The sequence below is a fragment of the Vanacampus margaritifer genome, chromosome 6 (genome assembly GCF_051991255.1).
Source record: "Vanacampus margaritifer isolate UIUO_Vmar chromosome 6, RoL_Vmar_1.0, whole genome shotgun sequence".
Taxonomy (NCBI): domain Eukaryota; kingdom Metazoa; phylum Chordata; class Actinopteri; order Syngnathiformes; family Syngnathidae; genus Vanacampus; species Vanacampus margaritifer.
This window is the reverse complement of record NC_135437.1, coordinates 15,744,394-15,769,861: the sequence shown is the minus strand read 5'-3', so window position 1 is coordinate 15,769,861 and position 25,468 is coordinate 15,744,394. Positions and strand designations below refer to the sequence as shown.

Sequence of the window (25,468 nt, the reverse complement as noted above, 5' to 3'; positions counted from 1 at the left end):
TGATCACAGATTTCAACTGAAATGTCAACAATTTCCTCCTCACTACCTTGGCAATGATGCTGCAGAGCTGCGGCCCATCCTGGGTGAGGGAGAGCAGGTTGCTGATGGCACTGCCGATGGTGTGAACGTTGTCTGAAGATTCAATTTGCTTGATCAGAACCTGCAAGAACAGACCGAAAATCTGACGTGAAAATCAAGCCAAAAGTCATTCATCTGTAAAGGACAAAAAGATATACAGTACTTGGATCTCATTGGCTAATGCCATGTCAATCATGTTGCTGAATGAATCGCTGACATCAGTCAGGATTTCGTGGATGGCATCCCGCATGGACTTCAGGAAGAACTCGTCCTCGGTGTGAAGGCACCTGTGGTTAAAAGTGGCGATAAATAGACATGATCTGGCCAAAACATGGATACACACATGGAATCGTCAGTCTACTGGAAAGTTAACCAGCTGAAAAGGTGTCATTTCCGCATAATGTAAGATCATTTTTAGAGCTTGCAGGGAGCTCTCTTCAATGCCCCTGGACTGGTTGGCAGTCAGTCATACGGAACTGAACCCATCCTGTCTGGCAGTGACTTGATGTTGTACCTTTCTGTGATATTCGTCAGCTCCATGCACTTCTCCAGGAGAGACGTCTCAAACTGAAACAGAAGCAAAAGCACATGGATGAGTGACCTGACATCACCCGTTGAATGTGCAAAAAAAGCCCAACATGTTGATCACCTTCTGCATTTCCGGCGGCGTGTTGCGCGCTGCGCTGTACTCGTGCACCAGGGAGCGCACGTGGCAGTTTGCACGCACCGCCGTACTGTGGACCCTCTGCCAGCGTCCCTTCTCCAGCCGCTGGAACATTTTACCCAGCTCGGTGCTGACCACGAGGGCCCGGCGAAGAAGCGTCTGCAGGTTGTTGCGGGCCACGTGGTCCCCCACCGCCACCGCCCCTGCCCCCGCCCCGGCAGACACGATCAGCTCGGCCTGCTGGGAATCGTCCTCCACCTCAATGGGTTTGGCCTGGAGCACGCACATGCACTCCACTTCGGTCATGTGACGCAGGTCTTCCATCCAGCGCTGGACCGAGTCCACCTGCAGGCACTGCATGCGACTGCTGCCGAATGGACAAAGTGACCCGCATTTAGTCCAAGTCGAACCACTGAAATCTCATTTTCAAAAATATCATGGCAGACGGTGAAATTGTGGCTAGCACATGTGCTTTATAGATTTTGGCTTCAGGCCTTCTCCCGCGTTTGCGTGGTTTTTCTGCGGGTACTCCGGCGTACTCCCACACCCCAAAAACTTGCATCATTTGTTCCTTAAAGACATGGAATTCCTCATACTGGATGCAAATGGTTGTTGACTGATAAGCATCTTCACTTCAAGGAGTGCCTTGCCTCTCACCCAAAGTCAGCTTGGAAGGCTTCCAGCTCACCCACCACGATTTATGATTTGAAGATGCCAGCATTTGCACATCATTTTGTTTTTGTCTACCTGGTGACATTCAGCGAATACTTTTTTCTTTGTACTTGAGCTTTTTTCTATGACTACTTTTTACTTTTACTTGAGTAATATTATTTTGAAGTAACGCCTCTCTTACTTGAGTACAATTTTTGGCTTCCCCACCAACTTCTACTAATCGTCATTAGAAACAGCATCTTTCTTTGGTCCTTCCTCGGGTCTCCTGACGGCCTCACGACTCTGGCTGGAAATATTCGGTTTAGGTGAACGGTATGAGATTTTTTAATAGGTTTTAGGTGAACTAATGAATACACACACACTCGCACGCACGCACACATACTCACCCACATACAAAAAAACAAAAATAAAAACAAAAAAAGGAGAGCAATGAAGATGACATGTCAAATCGGTAAAATTACCAAATGAACAATACTGAGCTCTCCAGAAAGAAGAAGAAGAAGAAAAAAAGAAACAGCATCTGGCTTGTGGACTGCATGTACCTGTTAACCCCCTCAGATTTTTGTTTACTATTTGAAAAAATCTAGTAGTGCCGAGTGTCTGAGCTGGCAAACACGTCAATACCTGCCTAATGAACTGCAGCTTAAGAAGGCAATCTAGAGTGCAGGCACTTGGGGAGTCCTCCAAGCTCAATGCCTACAACATCTCTAATTTTGTTCCCCGGGCGCCATCTGTAGTTGGCCACACCGAAAGCGGAGGTTGAGGATTGTGAAGGTGCGTGCGCGCCAAACACACATTTTCCATTGGCGAACTGTCTGGACGGATGACGTTTGCGAGGCCAGGTATTGGGTTTCAGCTACACAGGACAAAGTCATTAAAAAAGCCACAGCTCCATTTCTGTCTGATCCACTAACAAACTCAATAGCAGCCAGCGGTTTATGAAAGCAAATCAATGTGGGCTTTTGTTTGGGTCACGCAAAGGTCTCATTCAGCGCAGTAAGCGGTGAACCGTACCTCCACGCCAACAAACCCACCTCATGGCGGTCCCTGAGCCAATCAGACCGCCACCGAGGGCTCAAACGCAGGAAACATTAATTCCTTTAGTGGAACCTCAGAGGTGGCATCATTTGGAATTCAACCTCAGATCAGATCAAAACTGAGACCTAGAAAATTAAAAATGTCAACAATTCATGAATAGTGATAATAACATCATAACATGGATGCATAATTCAAAGTTGTAACAACATGAATTCTTCCACTGAGAGAAGAATTGTCAATTTTGGAAAATGTCAGCAAAGCCCTCGATGAACGCGACGAGTGACTCACACTCAGACAGCCTGATGAGCACTCGTGTCCGACGAGGGGGAAAGCCGCACATTCGCTCACTTTGGCATCATTTCACACAATTAACCACTTAGCGACACCTTAAGCAAGCTGGTCCGGGAGCGCCAAAGGAGCCATTTCCAAACCATTTTTCCACACATGATATAACATCATCGTGTAAGAATGAGCCTGGCTGGATTTACTCGCCTCACCGGCCGCAAATCGACAATGATGAGGATAATAATAGGTCTGTTTTCCAAAGGAGGGGAAGCGGTGCATTTTAGTTGGACAAACATGACAAATATTTGCATGCGGGGCCCGGAGAAGGAGCTACGTCATCCTGTATTAATATTGGTCCTCTACCTCAAAGGGGGGAGGAAGTCAGCCACTCGCTACTTTGAACATCATTAACCCTGGAGAACCCAAGAACCCTTTTTTTCTTTGGAAAATTATGAATTATACATTAAATGACTGCTATAAGTTCACTGAACACCAAAATATATTTTTTCAATTTTAACCCTTTTTTTTTTAACTAGCTCAGAGTTGCTAATTTATCAAAATATATATATATATAAAACATACTCCTAGGCATTCTGCAACATGATATGAAATAGATTAACAAAAAAAACACAATTTTACCATCTGATGGTTTGCTGAGAAGATGGTTTTGTTTGGATTGATTTCCAGCTCAACAAAAGAGCATGTTGCCAGCCATCTTGTCACCACCACTCTGGCTCATGTAAGTGCAATATTCATCCACTAGATGGCCCCGTGCAGGGGTCAGAAGTGGCACTCTGGACTTTTGAAGTTCAATTTGTAAAAAAAGAAAAAAGGTCTTTGTTATTTGAGTAGCAGAATTTATAGGGGCCAAATTCGAGCTGTGACTTAAAATAACATCGTTGACAGACAGCGACAATCATGTTCAACCCAACAGAGCAAGAGAAGTGTGTCTCAGGTGTTAAATGAAATATCCCGGCTCTGACACTACCTCCCAAGGTGGATAGTTCCCGGGTTGATTTCATTTTCGCACCTGATATTGGGTTGAGTTGAAATGCAAATGATCAGTCTTTGGCAAGTTTAAACTGTTAAACACTTTTCCAGGCATCGTGGACTCCCCTCGACTCAGGCAGCATCCTGTCTCTGGGTTTCTGATGGGCGGTCTTTGCTCACACAACCTTAACCCTGGAGAGCCCAAGAACCCTTTTCTTCTTTGGAAAATTATGAATTATACATTAAATGACTGCTATAAATTCACTGAACACCAAAATATATGTTTTTTTCAATTTTAACCCTTTATTCCCTAATTTAGGATTAGGGCGAAATTTGACCCTTTTGGGATTTTTGGGGTATCATTTCGAAAAATCAGATTAACAAAAACTGTCAGTAAACTATTTAGAATTTAAGAAAATAATCAATCAAATACACAGCTACATTGAACAATATAATATTTTTGTTTTATTTGTTGCATTTTAGAACTGGATTTTGAATGTACAAACACACTTTGGCCAATGGAAACAAGAACACAGGGACAAAATCACTACTGGAAAAAAAAAAGGTCTTTAGAATTTATAGGGGCCAAATTTGACCCCGTGGGTTCTCCAGGGTTAAATAAGCATTAATTGCTCCGTTCCGATGTATTCACCAGCAAACCGCAGGGGTTATGGTTGGTGCCGCCCGGTGGTTGGGGACCACTGTTATAATGAATCAATGGATTGTTGAACTAAGTCTTTTAGATGTTCCTGTTCACTTTAACAGGACGTTCTGGACAATAGAACGTGTCCAAATTTCAAGTAAAGACCCCATTATGTACGGACTTTCTGTTTGGGGGGGAAAACAAAAACTTGGTACTGATTCATTTTTTTAAGCATTTGCGCTCATGCTGTTGTTCCTGACAATGAATCATTGCTCAGTCTCATGATGTTTCCTTCTCCAGAACTCTGGCACACGAGAGTGAGCACTAAATTGATTACCGACGCCTTGGTGACAGAGCGTTGAGTAACAACTGTGTGTTGTTACACATTTAGTCCAATCATCCATTTTCTATACTGCTTAATCGTGTTCAGGGTCATGTCATGGCAGGGATCAATCTCAGCTGATTTGAGTGGTCCAAGACTGTGGACTCGTCTCAAAGCCTAAGCTCCTTTCTTCTTCTTTGCACTTTGCAAAGTCAACAAACTAGTGTATTTTTTAACTAGAGGGAGGCGATACTGCTGACAGAACGTTGACACGATTGAGGCATCTCCTCCTGACAGTCTCTTGGGAAATCCTCACTCAGCAACAAGAGGGGAATTTGTGTGACAAACGTCCTCAAACTGTATGAGTCGGGGCATTTGTGGCTAAAAACGGCAAGGTTGCATGAAAACACACCACGGCCATCCGTCTCTGAGCCAGAAGTTCTGTCGGCCGACGTGGCGGAGTTTAGCCTGCGGCATACGCGCAGGTGTGCAGCAGAGCAGATGTTGTCGCTCAAGTATGGCGATTAAAGCACAGCTGGAACTAATTTGCGACTGAGGGAGGGGTGTGGTCGCCCAAAACAGTCATATTTGAAACTTGCTTAAAGGCCTCAGATGATTTGAGTTGGGAAAAAAAGAACGCTTCATAGATCATGAGTGCAGGTTGAGCCAGCTTTGCTTTGTATCTACTGGATGATGAACATATGTTTTTGCACAGCCCAACTCCCTACTGTTGTTTGCAACAAAGTTCCAACTGATACTTCAAATTAAAGAGACTTTGCCTTATAGTAGGTGTGTCAAATTTGTTTTCATGGTTATGGTTGCCCTCAGTTATTGTTTTCATCTCAACAATACAGCAAAGGCTGTGTAGTGCTACTGGAAGTTGTGTTTATGCTGCGCTCCAAGAACAAATACTTATGACTAGCCATCACGTCTGCTAGCCAAAAGCTGAACTGCACTAAATTTTTGTGAGTTTTCTGCCTCACGAGGCTTTAACACTGATAAAGAACATATTTGATGTTTTTGGCCTCACAAGGGGCATTTCACCATCTGCTAAAGTTAAGCGCATACATCAGGCTGAGCAAACTATTAATTCCAGTATGCAGCTGATTTGATTATGATAACTTTATAGATAGTTTCGAACCAAAGTCTAGGAAAATTGTAGAGGAAAGTTCCGTTGGAGACAATAAGGACCAAACCAGGCCTCCGAGCCTTGGGTTTGACACCTATGCTTTGCATGACGCTTTTGGAAGCCATTCGTGCTCGTTTACATGAATTCAGAGGATGTATGGACTTTTCTTCTGTCAAGGAAAATAGTTTTGTGACCTTTTCACATCAAGTATGGAATCAAAACCATCAAGAGCTACTGGTAGAAGACACTTGAGGTGATAAATTACTAAAGCGTCCCAGTTGGTCCCAGAGGAATTCCTACAGCTAATAACATTGTGGTGGAATTTCTGCAATAGTGAAATAATTCCTTGGGAAACTAGTTTGTCCTTCGTTTTATTTTATTTTAGAAGCAAAGTTAAAACGGGAGCTGCGGCCAGCTGCGTTGTCAAAACAATCACTCATAAACTTACAGTATGTGAGGCATAATCCCACGCTTGTGTACGTGGCCTTGTGAGTCTTGAGAGTGAGACATCACTAAAGGGAGAATCAATCAATAAAAATACCCATGGATGAAGCTGATGTATGTGAATAACATGGTAAATGCTGTTACTATAAGCAGAGTAGTGTGCATGCCAGGCCCGTAGCTGGCGGTGTGGTTATGTCAGTCATTAAGTCAAACCCAGTGCACACAATAGAACCCAGAATCTTACATTCTGCCCCTCTGTTAGAGGCACGACATCTCCATACTATCAAGTGGCAGTAGTCTACATTTGTCTTTCTTTTTTTTTAAGTCTTCACTGCAGCGGTTTAAAACTCTCAAAAGTAATTTGTTAAAAGAGGACAAAGTAAGCACCTCGCTACTCTTTATGTGTCGGATATGTTTTTCATGGCGCCAAATTTCACATCCGCAAAAGACCACGTACGGAAGAAGAGCGTCCGGCATGGCAGTCCAAGTGGAAATGTGGGCAGAAAAAAATACACACACACACACACACACATCCTTGTGGGTTTGGTTTGGACTAAAGGGGGAGAAACCAGGATATATCCAAAAAGAAGACAGTCAGTTTAATGAGAAAGGGAATTAAAGTTCCTCTGAATTGAAAATAAATGTCTTGTAAATTTTGAGAAGAATAATAGATGTCTAATGCACGTTTGTTGAATGCGTTGAAGCTACACCCCACCAAACTGTCAACAGTCAATCAAATATCCATAAGCACACATTTTTGGGGAATGCTTTCACATCCCACCATCCCTACGTTTGAGCCGTAAATACATATCCGCTTAAAAGCCTCTAGTGGCTGGAATAAATCCTACCGGGTTGTCGCGGGGCTTTCCACGGCATGACGAGAGGAGCTAGCCAGCTAGCTCGCAAGCTAACCGGGAGTCCTCTAAAGTTAAAGTACCACTGATTGTCACGCCCAACTAAGTGGGGCGAAAATTCGTTCTCCGCATTTGACCCATGCCCTGAGGATGCGGTGAGCAGCAGGGGTTGCGCTCAGGAATCATTTGGTGATTCCAAGCCTTAACCCGTGGGCAGTATTTTATTTTGAAATGGCTTGGTCAGAACCAACAAAAAGCCAAAAACGGGTCACAATAACGCCTATGGGGTTAATGTTGACTGTCAAGCAGGGATGTGAATGGGTCCCATTTTTATAGTCTTCGGTATTATCCCGGCCTGGGATTGAACCCACGACCTCCCAGTCTCAGGGCAGATACTCTACCACAAGGTCACTAAACTGATCCACACACTTGATTGGGGTGGAACTCGAAGGACAGCGACATCTCTGCACTGATGTAGCAACTGCATTGACAATATTCAGGTGCAGATTTATTCACAAACTCGTTTACCTGCCGATTGAGTAGAAGCACCTGTGGCTAAAACCACATTTCCCATCTCTGGTGGGTAACAAGTTGGACCTACATAAGGCTTTGCCCAAGATTGGAACTGTCCCTTTATGGAGACCTCTGCCAAAAGGAAAAGCACAGTGGATTTGATTGCAGAAATAGACCAATTAACCCGCTTATCCCACTTGGGTTGTTCTTTATGCTGCATTTAGTGCCATATCGCCATAGCAAAATCCACTGTATCTAGACGCAGATTCATTTACTGCACCTAGTTCCACATTCATATTCTGTAACAGATTGCAGCTGCATTCACAGAATCCAAAGATTCTCCAGCTGGATTCACTATAATGCGCTTAAATCCCCCGGGCAGCATCTCTGCCATCCGTTGGCCTGTGTATGAGACATATGAGCCATTGAAGATGGTAAAAGCACATGTTACTAATGGTACGTCTAAACACAGAGTACAAGTTTGGCTTTGATTTTGTCCCGCCCTAAGTTTACGTCTACGTGGTAACTGGATACCGTGCCCTCTGACTGGTCCAATTCGGTCCTCGTGGCGAGCCATGACAGACATATGACTGCCAGATGTTGTAGGCTGACCTTTCAAGTGAAGCCAGGAAACTGCATACAGTCAATTTAGCCGGCTTTCACGCTCGGTCTGTTGTGAATGTGATTGTCTCTCGTTTCTCCTGCTTTTATTTGGACACTACATGTCTGCTTACAAGAAATTGTCTCAACGCGCGTTTGCTCTCACGCTCTCTGGTCCAAAACATCCCTATCCTGATGGTGATTCAGTAAATCCCTGGCTGATAGTTTATCCAAAAACAGGAATTTTTAAAGCCACAAGTGGTCTAAGTTTTGGTTTGCGATGACACAGATGTTTTGAGGTCGCAAGTGTATTTGCACATGTGTGGATAAGGTCTCCACCCCCGGCACTACTCTAATCTTGTCAAACTGAAGGTACACAATCCATGTATGGTTAATTTTTCCATTTTCAATGGACTCTATACATGCAGAATGCAGGTGGTATGTTAAGTTAGTACTGATAATAGAATTTAGAATTATTTTAACTGTTATGCTGTCTCACGTGTCCACTGGAAATGTTTGATGCCTTGCCATACATATAACCATTGGGTAATATTTTTTATTTTAAAAGAACAAAAAAGTGATAATTATTTTTGTATTTGTTTTAATCTAACCTAAAAAACGTTTTGTTTTTTATGGCTCTTTAACATTTAGATTTTTGTGGCTCAGATCTAATACAAAATGAAAAACCGGGCCTGATATACGGTACTGGATTTGAGTTTAATATTTTATTTTTTGAATGAAAATGTGTGTGTGCACACAAAAGCTGCCATTTTGCCCAAAAGTCCATCCCCACTTATCACAATTTGTCAAACTCAAGCTGCTCTAGACAAAATTATTACCATTCATCCTCTCGCTATGACGTACAACCACACGCAGCTCATCTCTGCTACATTATCAGGGGTTAAGGGGGCCAAAGTGTGCTGTGTACTTCTGGGTTGATGTTATTTTAGACTACGGCGGCTATTACTGTTATTGTCAAAATGGTGTTTGTTTGTGATGACCGTCTAGTGTTTGTCAGAACACGCTGTTAAAGCCTTTTGAAGAAACATACTGGGTGTCATCGGTTTATGGTGGATTACGGTTTATGACAGAGCCCTGTGAATGCGATGTTGTAATTGTATTGCGTATAGTATATACATAGTATATATATAGTGTCATGGTGTGTCGTCTTTAGGACCTAATCTTTACTGTTTGGTAGAAACAGGGCTTCCTATTGGATCAGCAACTCTATGACAGATATGGCTACTGGATTTTTATTTTATTTTTTACAGTGAAAGGTCTGCAGCCAAGCCCTGGTGGGACCATTGTGTGGTTATGAGGCTTAATTCATGCTGGAGCTTTATGTATTCATTTCCATTTTTGGAACCGATCTTTACTGTACGGTGGAAATGGAGCTTCATATTGCATCAGCTGCTCTTGTGACTGCTCCAGCCACTGGATTTTTCACAGTAAAGATCCACTGCCAAGCCCCATTGTGTCCGTGAGGCCTCCCTGTTCACCTTTCTACTTGCCTGCTGGGAGAAGACGATAGCGAGCTGCTCTGCCTGGAGCTGCACTGCGGCGTCGCCATCCTTTCGTCCACTTTTCCGCTTCAGATTATCACCTGGAACACGAAGGGAACATTTAATTAGTCTTGCGAGGAACAGGAACGACTGGCTCATCCACTTGAACGTCTCCGTATTGATCCGCCACCAAGTGTCCCATTCTTGTCTTGCCTTTCTTTGGCTGCAACTAATTCAATTATGAATGAAATTCTCTGTTAGGAGTCGCTGCAAGGCTGCTGTAGTGCGCCAGTGGAATCATATTTCTTATCTTCTAATTTATTGGCTGGCTGCCAGCCAGGGCCGCTCTCTCTCTCTCTCTCTCTCTCTCTCTCTCTCTCTTTCATTGCTACTTTGAGCCTTAAGTGCCGCAACTTTATTCCACCCATTTTTATTGATGAATCCCGTTTGGATTAGTCCATTTTCAAGCGGGAGATGCCACGGAGGCACTCTGCTCAACCCCCCCTCACTGCCACCGCCTTCCGGAGAGTCGATCTCTAATCCTTTTTAGTTAATGATATCCTGCAAGAAGGCTACTCATTTTGTGTTTACTGTAGAGTTTAATTTGCAACCGATAGTTAGCAACAAGTGACAATGTGTCTCACTCACGCACATCAACACATGTTGTATACGTCAGACTTTGTGGAAACTGTTTGTAGCAGTTCTTTTCTGTCCTCAAGGTTGACAGGCAGTACTCAAAAAAGAATTTTGGCATTAAATGAAAGTCAACCCAAATTTTTTTTCTTGACAACAATATGTTCTATGCAGCCCCACTAGTCTAAATACGGTATTCTGGCTAATATTGTGGAAAATGAGTTAAGCAGCAAAATCCAGCAATTTTTATCAATATTTGAAGACGGCCATTTTGCCACTTGGTGTCGAGTGAAAATGACATCACAGTTGCTCAGGTCTCAGGTAACAACCAATCACAGCTCAACTTCAGAAAACAGGTGAGTTGCAATTGCCTGAGCAACTGTGATGTCATCTTCAGTCGGCTAGTGACAAAATGGCCGCCCCCTTTGATGGATAAAAATGGCGGGATTTTGTTTCATAACTCATATTCCACAAATGTAATTTTTATTCTAGTGAGGTCACATATAACATATTATTGTAAAGAAATGTTTAAGGTTGACTCCACGGTTGCGGTTTGTTCCAATGAAGATCTTCATTTAAGGCGTCAGCATTTACTTTACTTTCTCCTCTCTTGCGATAGTTGTTGCTCTGTAAATCTTTGATAGTTACATGTAGTTCGATAATGTGTACGCGTTGCTCTAAATTTGAATTTTGGCTCAAAATTGGAATATGCACCAGAGTCCATAAAGGTATTTTGTGGGACCTTTTTATGTTTCTTAGGAAGATGCACTGCCACAATCCTTTAGCAGCCACATGGATCCCAAGATACAAAGGGCCCTACCACGGAACACAGCCACAGAGAAACATGGAGCTGCAGATTCTATTACCAACTCTCGTGAGGATGACCACATGCAGAAACGGACACCTGTTCTCATATTTCTGAATGAAATACGATGACATCCACCACACATCTCAGCACACCACAGAATCTGCCGTGTCTGCCGGCACCTCCATCAAATTCTCCCAAATTGCCGTTACACCACCTGTGCCACAGCTTAAACCTGTTCTGAGCTGGTCTAAAGTCTGGTTCAGTCACCAAATTGTGAGGCGCCTGGGGATGTGTAAAAGAAAACGCCCTTGGTCTTCCGGAAACTAGACTTTCCCCGGGACAAAAATCAAGATACACTGGGTTTTATGCCATCGCACTTGCACCGTCTAAAAATAACAGAGCCCTTAGTATTTGTTTTAAATTAAGCATGGCACAGCAGAGCTGGTGGCATGTTGAACATCCCAGCGTGTCACAGAAGCCGCAAAAGTTACACGAGTCTGGATATTCTTTCAGAGATTAGAGAGCTTTGACAGCATTTTGGCTAATTTCCATAAAAGGGTGGACATTTCTTTTCATGTCTGGCGATGAAACGCAAGCCGCCCTTGCCTACGGGTTTCCCCCCGCCGGTGGGCTGCGGTAAGGTGGACCAAACAAAGGACACCTCTGTTTTGGCTAAAACAACAAGCTCTCATTGCATGTGTATGAAGAAAATCACATTCCAGAATCACTGCCACACTTGCATGTCATTTTTAAGAATGACCTATACAGTAAAAGCTGGGTTGTGTTCTGTTATGACCTCCATCAAGGAAGTTACACTTTCTCAAACTGAGGAGTGGGACTCAAAATGGGGTAGCTTTTTTTTGGGCATGCCAGGGTAAAAATTGTTTCAGCGATTTTAATGATCACCAAGGCGACACACAGTTTCTTGCCTCTGTGTTATTTATCATTAGTTTTAGTACAGTATATGTCAATATAATGGCAGTAAATAATGTATTTCAGTAAGTTTGGGAGCAGTGGGAGGAGAGACATTTCTAACTTCTTGGGTCTGAAAAAGTTTGTGAAACCTTGGTTTGTAAGGTTACACAAAAACGTCTCTATAGATTTTGACAAAAGATAACGAGGAGTAGCATACAAAACGCGAACATGCAAAAAAGGAAACGTTACATACAAACAGGTTAACATACGGAAAGAAATGTGCGCAAGGAAATCTTCAAACTCTAGCAGACAAAAAACATAAGCAACAAACCTGCAAAGCTGGATGTGAAACAGATGAAAGGTAATGTGTACAAATAAAACTTGACATATGAACATAAGAAAAGTAACACTGAAAGGTTGTTTATTAAATGTAACGTAGACAAATATAACATGAAATGTACAGAACAAAAAGGTAGGCTACGGTAACGGTGTGTAACAATGTCAGTCTTGAGTTGGCCGCAGTACTGCCACAGTAAGTGAATACCAATAACAGAGTTACTCAAATTTGAGTAATCTGTTGTATTCCAGAAAACTCAGACGTCATTACCTACTGTGTTTTATCTTGCTATTGTTACAAGCCAACAAAAGGGAGCTATTATTATATTAGATGGAGTTCTGCTTCAGTCCTTCACCCATTTGTTTACAATAATACAACCAAGTCGGCTGGGAGGAAAAAAGCGCAAAAACTAGCATTTACGCTGCGGAGTGAGCTCATTGTCCCGCTTAGTCACCATCAAGCAGTCACTGTGTAAAAATAAATGCTCAGTTGCTCTGATGTTGCTTTGTGGTGAGCTTGAACGACTCTTCGCAGACTCTGTGACAAACCACTGACATGAAGATTAAAAAACAAATCACAGCGTTGGCTCAAATGAAGCATCCGCCCGGGCCCCGAAAGAATAACAGGGTGGAGAGCATCTTTAATATTAACATTCTGTCACACCGGGTTATCCTTTGCTTACTGTAGTAGTGCTTACAACATTTTTGGTTTGTGTTAAACTCTCTTGCATGTACTGTTGACAGTCCACTAGGTCTTTTATCTCCAGTGGCTCTAAATACTCTGCATTCCACTGATTACAATGACATGTAGCGCCCTATCTCATGAACCCCTTTTACACCGCCTGCAAAAGCTGGTATTTGGACATGGTCTGTGTTGTGTATAAATGGCTCCAACATTGAAAGAGGGCTGGAAAAGTCCACCGAAGAGCAGTAAATACATGCAATATAATGTTATATTGTCTTCTAACACCCCTCGTATATACCCGGATTCTCCGCTAATCACCAAGTTTGGAGGGGAAGCCGTCATTTCACTTTGAGCCACGCGGCGACATAAATCTTGCTATTAACAACACGCCCGCAGCCTCCTGCAACCTAATGATGGGAAAACAGCAGTGAGCAGCTGACACGTCTTACGCCGGCTTGACGGGGGAGTCTCAAAACCAGGAGGATGCTGACAAGTAAGCACGGGTGATGCCCTTTTCCGTGTTATTTTACTACGACGAGGGGGTGACAGTATGGAACGTGGGAGGTCAATTACGGGCAAAACAAGACAGAACAGCGCAAGTAACAAAAAAAATAATTCTCCTGTGGGAAGACCATTTTCTTATAGTTTTGAATATGTGAACCTTGAGGTGTGATTTCTTTATCATAGTATTTCATAACCTTTACAGCATTGTGGTTAGCATTGCAGCTAGCATGTTAGCATTTATTCAATTCACATTTATAAAAGTATCTAAGACAGAGAAAGATGTAAAAGTTAGTGCTTTCTCTACCGTTATTATCTGCATGGACCGCAGTTACATGAGCTTAGTTCAAAGATTTAAATTGTGCATTTCGCTTTTATTTTGGCTTCTTTTCTCTTTTTTTTTGCGACACTATTCCAAAAGAAGAGAGCGAAGGAAAAAACTAAATCAAGGAAGTTATGTCAGTTGAAAAAAAAGCCATATAGACCCAGCATACCATTATAAGCGCTTTATTCAGAAAAAAGCGGCTGAACTGGAAAAGTGATTTTTTTTTTACCGTGGAAAACACTCCATCCCTCTAAATAGACGACAAAAGCAGAGTTCTGAGATTGAGATTGTACAGAATGAGATTGTACAGAAGCTATTTTCAGCACGTCACGGTCTGTTTTTGGTCTTGTTTTGTTTCTGTCTAATACGCTTTTATTGGTCTCTAAGACGGGAACCTTTTCACGTACAAGCTGCAGACACAACCAAACACATGGCCTTGTAAGGCCTCACCATTCTATTCTCGTCTCACTGCATTCTTTCCCCTGGCATCATTGTAATGACAATGTGGAGGAAAAAACTGACAATAATGGAAATGCGGCCATGCAGCAAGTAGCAAAACCATAAATGGCGAACATAAACATGGACGCACACAACATTGCGGAGACAAACGAGGCCCTAATCATCGGTGAAGATACGATCACTACATGATATAAAATTTGTGGCTGACTGGATGGAACTAATAAGTCGTTGCAAAGGATTATAAGCATTTGATGTCAGCAACATTAGAGAGTTGAGTTGAGTTATCTGTAGGATTATAAGTAAATTTTGCTGTTTGGGTTAGCAACCGAGCGCCCAACAGAGTTCAAACTGGCTCAATGGTGAATTTAAGTATTTCCCGATGGGTAGGGATAATGAACATGGGTGTGTACTGAACAACATTGAGGAGTGAACCCATCAGCCAGTTTACTGTAACACTGTAGGTGTTCGTTGTTGAAAGTGCCATCTCTGCATAATGTCAAATCAGGGAACTCGTTTTCTGTAAGACTCCAAGCTTTAATTGATCTTCAACTGCTTCAAGAGTGCTGCTGTTTTGTAAAAACAAGTTTGACTTCAATGAATCTAATGTACATATTTTGGAAGTTCGTAGCAGAGATTCGATTTCTGAACTTGAAAACTCTGATGTGTTAACCACTTGTCGATAGCGCTGCCTGAGGAAATACCAGAAATTCAGCTTTTATATAGAGGATAATACTCAGTTTAGCATCAAAGTGTGTACTTAATGTTAACGATGGTACCTAGCATTAGCGCGCACATCTGCTATGGTCTTTTCACTGCTTAAAATGCCATCATCCTAATAAAAACAGAGCGGTACCATACCTATATGTCCTGAGAAATGACCAGTGAAATATCCAAATGCATTTTTGCTGCTCCGTGAATAAATATTCAGACTAATTCAGAAGGAAAGAACAAATGAGGCAGCTGAGACTCTTCAGTAGGACTGAGAGACTTCTAGGAACTACTGTAGATCAGGGGCAGGGAAGGGGATCACTATGGGTACATGACACCGGAGAAGCGACTGCCAGTGAGCCATCGGGAGCTGCTTAATAATGAATGAGGCTTGCAGGGTGGTGGTAGTACACACTTATTAGGGGAGAGTCATCCGGACGAAATTGGACACAGGCACATGGCCCGGCCGCCTAAATGCAGCAGTTGTAATCAGCCATAGCAAGCGGTCGCACATGTTGCTAACAGCCCTTGTCATCGACCCGCGGCACTTTACACACAGCAGGCTGCAAACGTGTTTACACTCACAGTTTTATCGTAAAAAATGTATTTTTAACGCAACTCCCACACCAGAAGCAGACCCCCCCCCCCCCCCCCCAAAAAAAAACACTCACATAAGTCTGCTTCAGTTTTGTGTTTCTATTGTGAAGGGCACCAGAAAAGCAAATCCATATGCCACTTTCATGAGAATCCTTAATTTATTAGACTTTTTACTGGTTACTGTTGGCTATTTTCTAGGTTTCATTTTAAATGGCATTAAATCCCATTTACCCCCCAAAAATCAATTTTGCTCACTATTGTACCAAATGTGAACCAAAACCGTGATTTACCCTCCCCAACTTGGTGGAAACAAGTTCAACGTGGCATTGCACTAAAAGTAGACTCAGTGTTTCTCCTATGAAACATCTGTTGAGAAACCTCAACACTGAGGTTTAGAGGAGATATAAACATATCTGTGATGCATTTGGGGTTGAAAGGACTGGAGGTTTGTCAAAACCAAAAAGATGACCTCAGTTTTTGCTGAGCAACCAACAATCTAAAAACAGCAGCAGCGCATTAGAAACACCTCTCAAAGTTTCTGTTCAGCAGTTTCATGCGCTTTTTTTTTTTTACTGCCAGGATTTAGGCCTTGATGACGACTCCAAAGTCAGAGCATTCTTGTAAATATGAGTTAAATGTAGCATTAGAAAGCTATTTGTTGAAGATTGAGACATCATCGCTCTTGTTTAGTAGAACCAGAACTTTGTGGTTACACTTGCAAAAACAGCAATTTAACACTTGACATGGGCCAACCAAAATACCTTCCAGCCTCCTTCATTTCTTTGGGACAATGAAGGCTTTGTTGTCGCTTTAGTTGTTTCTCGTCAGCGTTCAACTACGAGTTATGTTGATTTACAACCACGTCTGGCATGCGGCGATGGCAGAAGCTGAAGTCAAGCATCCCATAGATATTGTCTTCTACTCTGCTTCCTTGATTCCTATTGATTTTTTGGATGTTTGGATCCAAGATGGTCACACCTTGTTCTTTTGGTCTCTCTTCCAGTCACAATTTATCTTCCAAAGATAGCTGTGATCGGGGTCAAATTTGTACTGTACAACGCCTTTGTTAACTCACTGCCAGCCACTGACAGTCCAACCCATTTTCTTTGGACTTTTAAGGATAGGGGCTTTTTTAACCCTGGAGAACCCAAGAACCCTTTTCTTCTTTGGAAAATTATGAATTATACATTAAATGACTGCTATAAGTTCACTGAACACCAAAATATATGTTTTTTCAATTTTAACCCTTGTTTTTTGAACTAGCTCAGAGTTGCTAATTTATCATATATATATAAAACATACTCCTAGGCATTCTGCAACATGATATGAAATAGATTAACAAAAAAAAGACAATTTTACCATTTGATGGTTTGCTGAGAAGATGGTTTTGTTTGGATTGATTTCCAGCTCAACAAAACAGCATGTTGACAGCCATCTTGTCACCACCACTCTGGCTCATGTCAATATTCATCCACTAGATGGCCCCATGCAGGGGTCAGAAGTGGCACTCTGGACTTTTGAAGTAAAATTTGTAAACAAAAAAAAAAAAAGGTCCTTGTTATGTGAGTAGCAGAATTTGTAGGGGCTAAATTATCATTATTAAAATTAAAAATGCAACAAAAACCTGCGAGGGTAACATTTTTGGGAGACACAGTAAAGAAAGCCCACACTGGCGACTGCATTATGACGTTGCAAATATGCAAAACTACCATAGGAGAGGGGAGGGGTTGAGGAGTTGGGCACAACTTGAGCCACAACCACAACATATGGACCAACGGGGTAAGTCTATTACTACCGACGGATTTCTTTATGATCTGGTTTATCTGTATGATGTCAAATTGGTCGATAATTGCCGATAATTATTGGCCACCAATATTATCGTGCATCCCTACTTTTTACGTATTATCGGTATTATAAGTTTTGGTGCAGATGCAGAAGAGTAAAGCTGCTGGATTGTGAGAATTTGTATTTCCTTTTAATATGTTTGTCTGAAAAGCCACTTTTGGTTTGTTTTGTTTTTTCTGCACATTTTTTTCATCTTTGTTTCTGCGCTGGGAAAATACTGGCAGTTCCAGTGCTCACAGTGAGAGGCTACGGCAATAAAATATGTCATGTAAAAACAATATTAATGCTGCTCCATGGTCGTCTTTAAAACCTTGCCAGAGGTTTTTAAGTCATAAACTCAGGAGAAACCTGTCTACAGCCTCCAAGTTGGACGTGGAGTAAAAGTAAAGCCTGTTCAGCAGTCCTATATGATAAAAGCACACATTGAACATTTTCCCTTTTCAAGCATTTTTGTGTGCTTTGAGTGCTGCTTTATCATCTTTATTGTTCTGAAAAAGCCACAATCTTCCACCCAGATCTAAATGATTGCAGTGGGTAGCTGCATTTTACTCAAAATCTCCTTGGCAATATTCTAATTTCATGATTCGACTTTCCCAGATGGACTGCGGTTTGTTCTCTTTGGCAAAGATCATGCGTGTGAGTGGACTTCATGGCTAGAGATACTGTATGCTTTTTTGTAGTACAGGGGGTCCTCGGTTTACAACAGAATTGGTGGCAACATAACTAAAATTTGTAATTAAGTTGAAACTTACTGTCACTAACTTAGTACTTAGTTTGTCAAAGTCAAAACGACAGTAAAATGTGTATGAAAAAATCTTCTCTACCATGAATCTAAAACAATTGAAGAAAAAATGGAAAGTATGGTTCTAACTTTTAAAACCAAGGTACAGACTGCACATGGTTTCAGCCCATTTTTGGTCGCCGACATCTTTTATCTACCATCCTGAGCTTTTGTCTGAGATGGCCAAAATGGTACAAAAGTATCCAACAGGCTTTTGTAACACTTTCCATCATCCTCACCGTCCTTCTTGTCCCCCAATCAAGCTGCGAATGACCTCACTCGCATTTATGTCGCACAGATACTTCAAGCAAGATGGAGAGTCTCACAAATGGCATCGGCACCAGTGTTACATGTCAGGAGGACCCAGCGACTACAAGCGCCGTTCCATACGTGCAATTTATAGGCATGCTGAGCATCTATCAACACCCACGCCACGCAGATTCATGGATGTACTGTGAGTGAACGCCGGGTGCGCACATAACATTTGTTAAAATGTGAGAGACACCACTCTTCACCAGGAAAACAAAAAAAGTCATGTTTTATCTCATATACTTCTCTCAGTACCGAGACTGACATGTGAGAAGCAGCAAGGTGCCACAGGGCATCTGGAGTTCAAAGATATTGAATAACTTTTTCAATCAGCCAATCAGATTAATCGTTCCTGATAATCTTCTTTTTTTTTTTTTGCTGACTTTGATCGCAAGGGAGGGAAAATGCTTCAGACAATACATTGTTGCAAAACATTCTCTCCTATAATGTTTTATTGTACACTAGCAGTATATATAGTATGTAGTGACTAGAAACCCTGCAGAAAATTGGAGGGATTGAATGTTTCTCAATGTAATTGTTTGAGCAAGTATCTGAATGCGATTGGATGAAAGAATCGTGGGTGGGGCCTGCGGGGAGAGTATGTGACTGTCGGGCTTGTATTCGGAGGTGCTCAACGCCAGTTGATGATTAAGAACAAATTCAAACATCATCGATTAGTCGAAGTCGACTTGACCATCCTGGGAGAGAAGACCAGAAAGAACAAAAATCACTCTTATCACACTCTACTTAACAGGTTAATCACTTAAGATAATATTTTAGAGACGACGGACAATTGGGCCATTGCATGCACAAACTCAGGCTGATTATGTGTGTACCTGGTTTGATAGTCACGATTGTTGGCCCCAAATGTTTTCCGAGCAGGTCGGGGAAGAAAACTCCTTAAAACACCCCAAATTACAGGTCAATCTTTTCGAGACGTAGAATAATCTGGCCTTTTTGCAGATTTTAGGCACATACCGCTTACCCGAACACATCAGGGAGGTAAATTGATTTTTTTTTTCAACAGAGCCCACACCACAGGATAAGGGCTCAGGATAATATTTCAGGTACATCTGAAAATCAGGCCTTTGCTGACATTGATCGCAAGGGATGCTCACATATTCGGCCCGATTGTGGTGTCATCATCACCACTTAATGCTCACGAGGCAAATCAACAGCTGTTTGACATTAGGCGGCGGGGGTGAGATAGGTGGGCCGGTTCCTATGTGGGAGTGTTTAGGCGAGACGGCTAAAACAGGGAAGCATGGGAGGGAGGATCCACCGAGCCAGATCTAAGCCCTGCAGCACGCACCACTTCAAGGAGGTTTCATTTGGGGCGTTTCCCAGCAGCATCTCCAGCAAATGTGCCAGCCAAATGGGAACCACATGGGGGTCAACAGGAGTAAATAATACAAAGAATGCACAGGAGTCTGTTGACATGCATGCTACTTGAAAAAAGTCACAAGCGCTTTTTTGGTAACACGTGGATGTTAAGTGGCTTATAATGTCGACAAAATGCTCTGCTGTCATGATTCATTCGAGAAAAAAAACAATACAAGATGTAAAAAATAAATAAATAATTTAAGTGGGGGAAAAAAACAGTATTAATTAATAAAAACAAAACCCGTCCTAAATCATGTGTGAAGGTGTTATTTTTATTATTAGAATTATGAGATGATAATAAATAAATAACATTAGATGAAATTGACTAATAAATAATAATACTAATAAAACAAATTTAAACATATTAGAGTAAAATAATAATAAAATAAAACAACAGTAAATACAATTTCAAAATAAGAGAAATAAGATTAAATAAAAGTAAATAATATGGGCTAAAATTGCATAATATAAAAATACTCTTATATTAAATGAAAGCCCATATTAAATAAAACAATAACAAATACTAAATACGGTTAATTATATTCAAAATGTCATCATTTTGAAGTACATGTGTAAAAATATAAAATGCAATTTAATGAAGGTAAATGCAATTAAATAATATTCAACCAAATTATAGTATAGAAAATGAGATCATGTTAAAGGTTAAAAGTAAATAATAGTAGATAATTAAATAATACAAAATTTCAATAAAACTACATAATACTAAATATTGAATGCAGTTGAATAATATTTAATCAAAATGAAGCAGTGATAATGCAGTTAAATATTACATAAAATATAGTTTTGTTTAAAAAACAAAATAGTTTGGAGTTGTTCTAAAAGTTAGTCTGCCTAAAACAGGAGGTATGTATATTCAATTTGACATTTATCCATTATGATTCATCTCCCTCAAAAAAGAAAGTAGTCGGGAGGAGTCTGTTGGCTTCTATCGAGCGACAAGCGCAACCTCAGTAGATTTCAGTCCAATTAATAGATGGGCAGAAGAAAGGAAGTGGGGTTAAGCTGCAGGGCTAAAAAAGCAGAAAGAAAAAGCAGGTCACGATCGGGGAAAGCTCGGAGCTGCCGTTCTAATTCAAGCGCTCTGATATTGATTCGCTTGGCGGCCTTGGAGTGCCGTGCCGGCTGCCATATTGGAGCCACCTACGCAAAAATTTATACCTGCACTCTCCTAATTGAGTCCAGCGCTGAGTCCACCGCCGACGTCGCCCACGGTAAAGCTTCGTGACGTATGCGGCAAGTGCATGTACATCCATATTTTGTGCTGCCGGATTAAGTCATGTCATGGTTACAGACTGTCAACATTTAGCCTAGATTTACAACTGCAGGTCCAAGTGCATAATTCTGAATGAATGCCTATACAGTTGCCAGTTTATTTTTTTATTATGTACTATGCAGATTTAGAAGAGGCCCTATTCCAATCTGAAGAGATCGTATTCCATGTGTTTTTCCCTCTTTACACCATCATGATGCTTCTGACAGTTGTCCCAGTTGGACGCAAAAAAATAATAAAAATAAAAAATTGTTCCAGTTGAGCAACGCAGTGTAAATCCAGCCTTAGATACCGTATTATTCTCATGTTATTCCAGTGGGGGACATCAATAGTACTTCAGTTGAACCATACTTCCTGTGATCACAGTAATAGATCATCTAAGAGTCTGTTTGTACACTGATGGTGGTTCGTCTGTCTGCCTGTGTCGAGATCAAAGGTAACGTTTAAAGACAGCAGCCAGACTCCCAGACCCAACGCCCCAGGATGGTTTGTTCCTATTTATCTAAGTTGACCCGGAGTTCAAATGCAAATGAGCCCAATTGGAATCTGACTTGTTCAACTTAACATGCATGATATTTTCACATCTCTCCCCAAAATTTTTGTCTAATACCGAATCAAATTGTAAAGATGTTCTTTGATGACCCATGTTCCAACAAGTTTTGAGAAAATATGTTAGAAATTTAACACATTCAAATAAAAAAACAAAAATAAGCCAACAAGTCAAAGGCAGGAAAACGATTTAGAAGAGAAATTAGAAGAGGATTCTACTTCTACATATTCACAAAACAACATTACAACAAAAACTAAGTCTATAAATACAAAAATTATGACACATGAAAAATTTTTAAGAATTGTATGCAAAACTCCTCAGTGCATATAAGAGCGGTCCTCCCTTTGAGCAGGAACATCAACATTACACATTTCATTCACACACGCCACCAAACTTCAAGTGCCATTGAGCAATCTGCTCTGTGATTGGCTGACGGTGATAACACAGCGGATGGACGAGTGTGTGGTGAGTTGAGCCTAATTCGCCGAAGGTGCCACACCCTCTCATTCTGTGTTCTTCAGCAGCCTTATTAGAGGTTGGAAATGTGTCTTGTGTGCTGAGCTATCATTTTGGTGTTAGCCGTGATAGAAGAAAACGGCAATCATGTACACTTACAGTAACTTCAGACAGGGTGATGTCATGAAGGGGCCTGACAAATTGAAAATTGCCACCCTTTAGAATCTGTCTTGAACTTGTAGTTTTTCCAGTGGTTAGCTTTATAAGCACTAATGTACAGTTCAGAATTTAAGGGAGAAAAGTGCACTTTTTTCTCCAGTAGTTTGCGCTTCACTAGTATTGCAGCAACAAGCAACTATGACAAACAAAGACGTGAAACCTAAGTACAGAGTCTTAAATTAATTTAAGGGTACCATTAGCGACCAATGACAACTGTGCAAACAATGCAGGCAGTCATCAAGCAACGATAGTGACCAGTAGTGCGGTAATTAGAATGCACTGACAGTTGTGCAGATGCTGCAGATATTCGCAGCGCCATTTAAAATAATTGTTATAACTTTGAAAGTCCTCTCTCAAGCAAATGCTGAGTACTGCTTTTGTTATCATGACAACCGGGGATGTCGCTAGGGTGCTGTGAAGAAGCCAGGCCTACTCAGTGTTGTCAACTTAAGGATTTTGTTGGTCTATTTAGTAACTTTTCCAACCCCTCTAGTCTTGGGTTGGACTCCGCCGTTGCAAACTGCCTTTCATTGGTCGAGTGAGAGAGAGTTCCAGCAATGGACGACGATCTTGTCCACTATCACCACAACTTGCGACTTGAGTTGCTAAACAACGAGTCGAGGTGACAGTGGACAAGATAGTCATCCATTGCTAGAGTTCTCCAATGCAAGCAGGCGAGACTTCCTTGTTCGCAGAGCCGCTCACTCGACCAATCAAAGGCCCCCTCATTTGAATAACGTTTCGACCTGGCAGTATGGACCAAACCTACCAAAATTAAAAATGAATGAATGACTAAATAAATAAATTGACTCAATAAATGACTAAAAGTGAAAATAAAAACTAATATAAAAAATCTAATTCAAAAATTAAATACAAATGTAATTATTTATGTATATATTTTGCTGTTTTTATTTCCATATGAATTATTTTTTTTTATTTAATTTTCGAATTATATTTTTTTAATATCTGTTTTTATTTTCACTTTTATTCATTTATTTATTTATTTATTTAGTCATTTATTTATTTTGAAATTTGGCAGTTTTGGTCCTCCATACTCTAGCAACTAGTTTAAAAAAAAGAGACTAGCCACAAATCTAGTGTCTTTTTGTGACGTTATTGGAGGTAGCCCTAACCCACCCCTTTGCATACAGACTGCAAATGATTTGCACTTGTTTTTAACCATTCAATATATCCTTTTATTTTAACCAAGTAAGTTGATCAGATTTGTGTTCAAATACACAATGACATATTTTACAGTCAGTACTTTCGTCAGTTAAGTGACGCAAGATCATTATTATTTCAGAATATGGTGCATAATTTTTGTGACATTTTGTTTGGTATACAGTGTGCCATGATTTTTTTTTAATTTAATTTTATTTTATTTTTGAATTAAATACTGCTAGAATTTCTTTGGAAAAATTCAAATGCAATTTTCAGGCATTGTTTTAGGTAGAAAAAAAAATAACATACTTGGTCATTCAAGTGTAAAAACAAGTTATTATTAAAAGGAAAGTAGTAGTTTTAACATTAATGAAACATTACCTTTGATTTGAGCGTAAAATTGAATCAAAATTGTTTTCAAAAGTTTTAAAAAGTCTTATATTTCCTCATTTCCAGACAGATATACAACACGTGCTAACATCCGTATTATGTTTACAATCTGCAAAAGTCACATACTCAAGAGTGAACTTTTCGTTGAACTCACCCCCGCAGCCGTGGTATAAAAAGGTTAAGTGTTCCCGCCGGGATTCATAGCGACACCACTAGTTTCTTCTTCAGTTCTTCCCGTCCCGGAGCCACGTTATGTAGCCCTGCCGGAGTAAAGCGCTGCACAGACTGGCCTGGCTGGAGAAAGCCCACATCCTACTGTCAGCCAAGCGGCGGAGCATAGTTTGTGCCGGGCCACGGTCCAAACAGACATGAAGCTATTCTATTTCCGTCTACTGCCATGTGAGCACCGCCACTGCTGCAGATTGAAGGGGTGGGAGAAAGTCTAGCATAATTGCATACTGAGATGTAATTGCACGACAAGGTAAAGAACTTTTTTTTTTGTAAAATAAGACTGGAGAAAGAAGGGAAAAAACATAAATAAATGAGGAGCTGGCTTCCAGATGTGTGGGCAAAGGGGAGGAGAAGTACGCTAGGGAGGGGCTGCAAAAGATGGAGAAAAAGTGCTACGGCAGCAGAATGAAATCCCATTTCGGACCAGGCGAAAAGCTTGTTTACCTTCCTGGGGAAGAACCGCATGCAGACGGGTGGGGGATTGTGGGGAAGGTGAGGGGACGTCGGGTCAGACCCTTTGTTGTTTCTGGACCTGTACCGCCTTGACTTGTCCCACCGGTGTCTGCTTTCACGCTTGGAAGTGACACCCGTGTGGAAAAAGCAGGGTGGGGGGTGGGGGGTCATTTTAAAATGGCAAAGGAAAGTTCAAGTGTAAACGGCAGTCAGCTGGTTTGCATTAGCTTACGTAGTGGCTGAACAATTGCGTGGCCACATACTCACACCTACTGTAGAGTCTATAAATATTGGCATAAAAGCCAACGTAAACAGCTCATTTCCACTCAAGTTTTACCTCATTTCCTGTTAGATGGAACTGGAGCGTATTGGCAACAAGCTCAATTTTATCAGAAGAATTACAGTCCTGGATATACTAGCATATTCCAATTTTGAGGCAAAATTCTAATTTAGAGCAACGCGTACACATTATCGAACTACATGTAACTATCAAAGATTTACAGAGGAACAACTATCGCAAGAGAGGAAAAAGTAAAGTAAAGGCTGGCGCCTTAAATGAAGATCTACAGTGGAACAAACCGCAACCCGGGATATTTAAATTTAAAGGTGAAGTCAACCTTAAACATTTATTTACAATAATATTTTATATGTGACCTCACTAGAATAACAATTACATTTGTGGAATATGAATTATGAAA

General features: G+C 41.2%; 1 protein-coding gene across 1 annotated transcript in view; it reads right to left on the bottom strand.

The window, feature by feature from the left end:
• insc (INSC spindle orientation adaptor protein) overlaps positions 1 to 24,333 on the bottom strand; it is a 37,257-nt gene extending 12,924 nt beyond the window's left edge. Inside the window, exons 1-6 of the mRNA XM_077568664.1 lie at positions 24,241 to 24,333; positions 9,744 to 9,835; positions 728 to 1,109; positions 593 to 645; positions 242 to 365; positions 47 to 160 (exon numbers count right to left, since the gene is read on the bottom strand). Of these exons, the coding sequence (XP_077424790.1) occupies positions 47 to 160; positions 242 to 365; positions 593 to 645; positions 728 to 1,109; positions 9,744 to 9,802 (732 nt within the window). The 5' untranslated portion in view covers positions 9,803 to 9,835; positions 24,241 to 24,333. The remainder of the gene's footprint in view (positions 1 to 46; positions 161 to 241; positions 366 to 592; positions 646 to 727; positions 1,110 to 9,743; positions 9,836 to 24,240) is intronic.
• Positions 24,334 to 25,468: the final 1,135 nt, after the last annotated feature.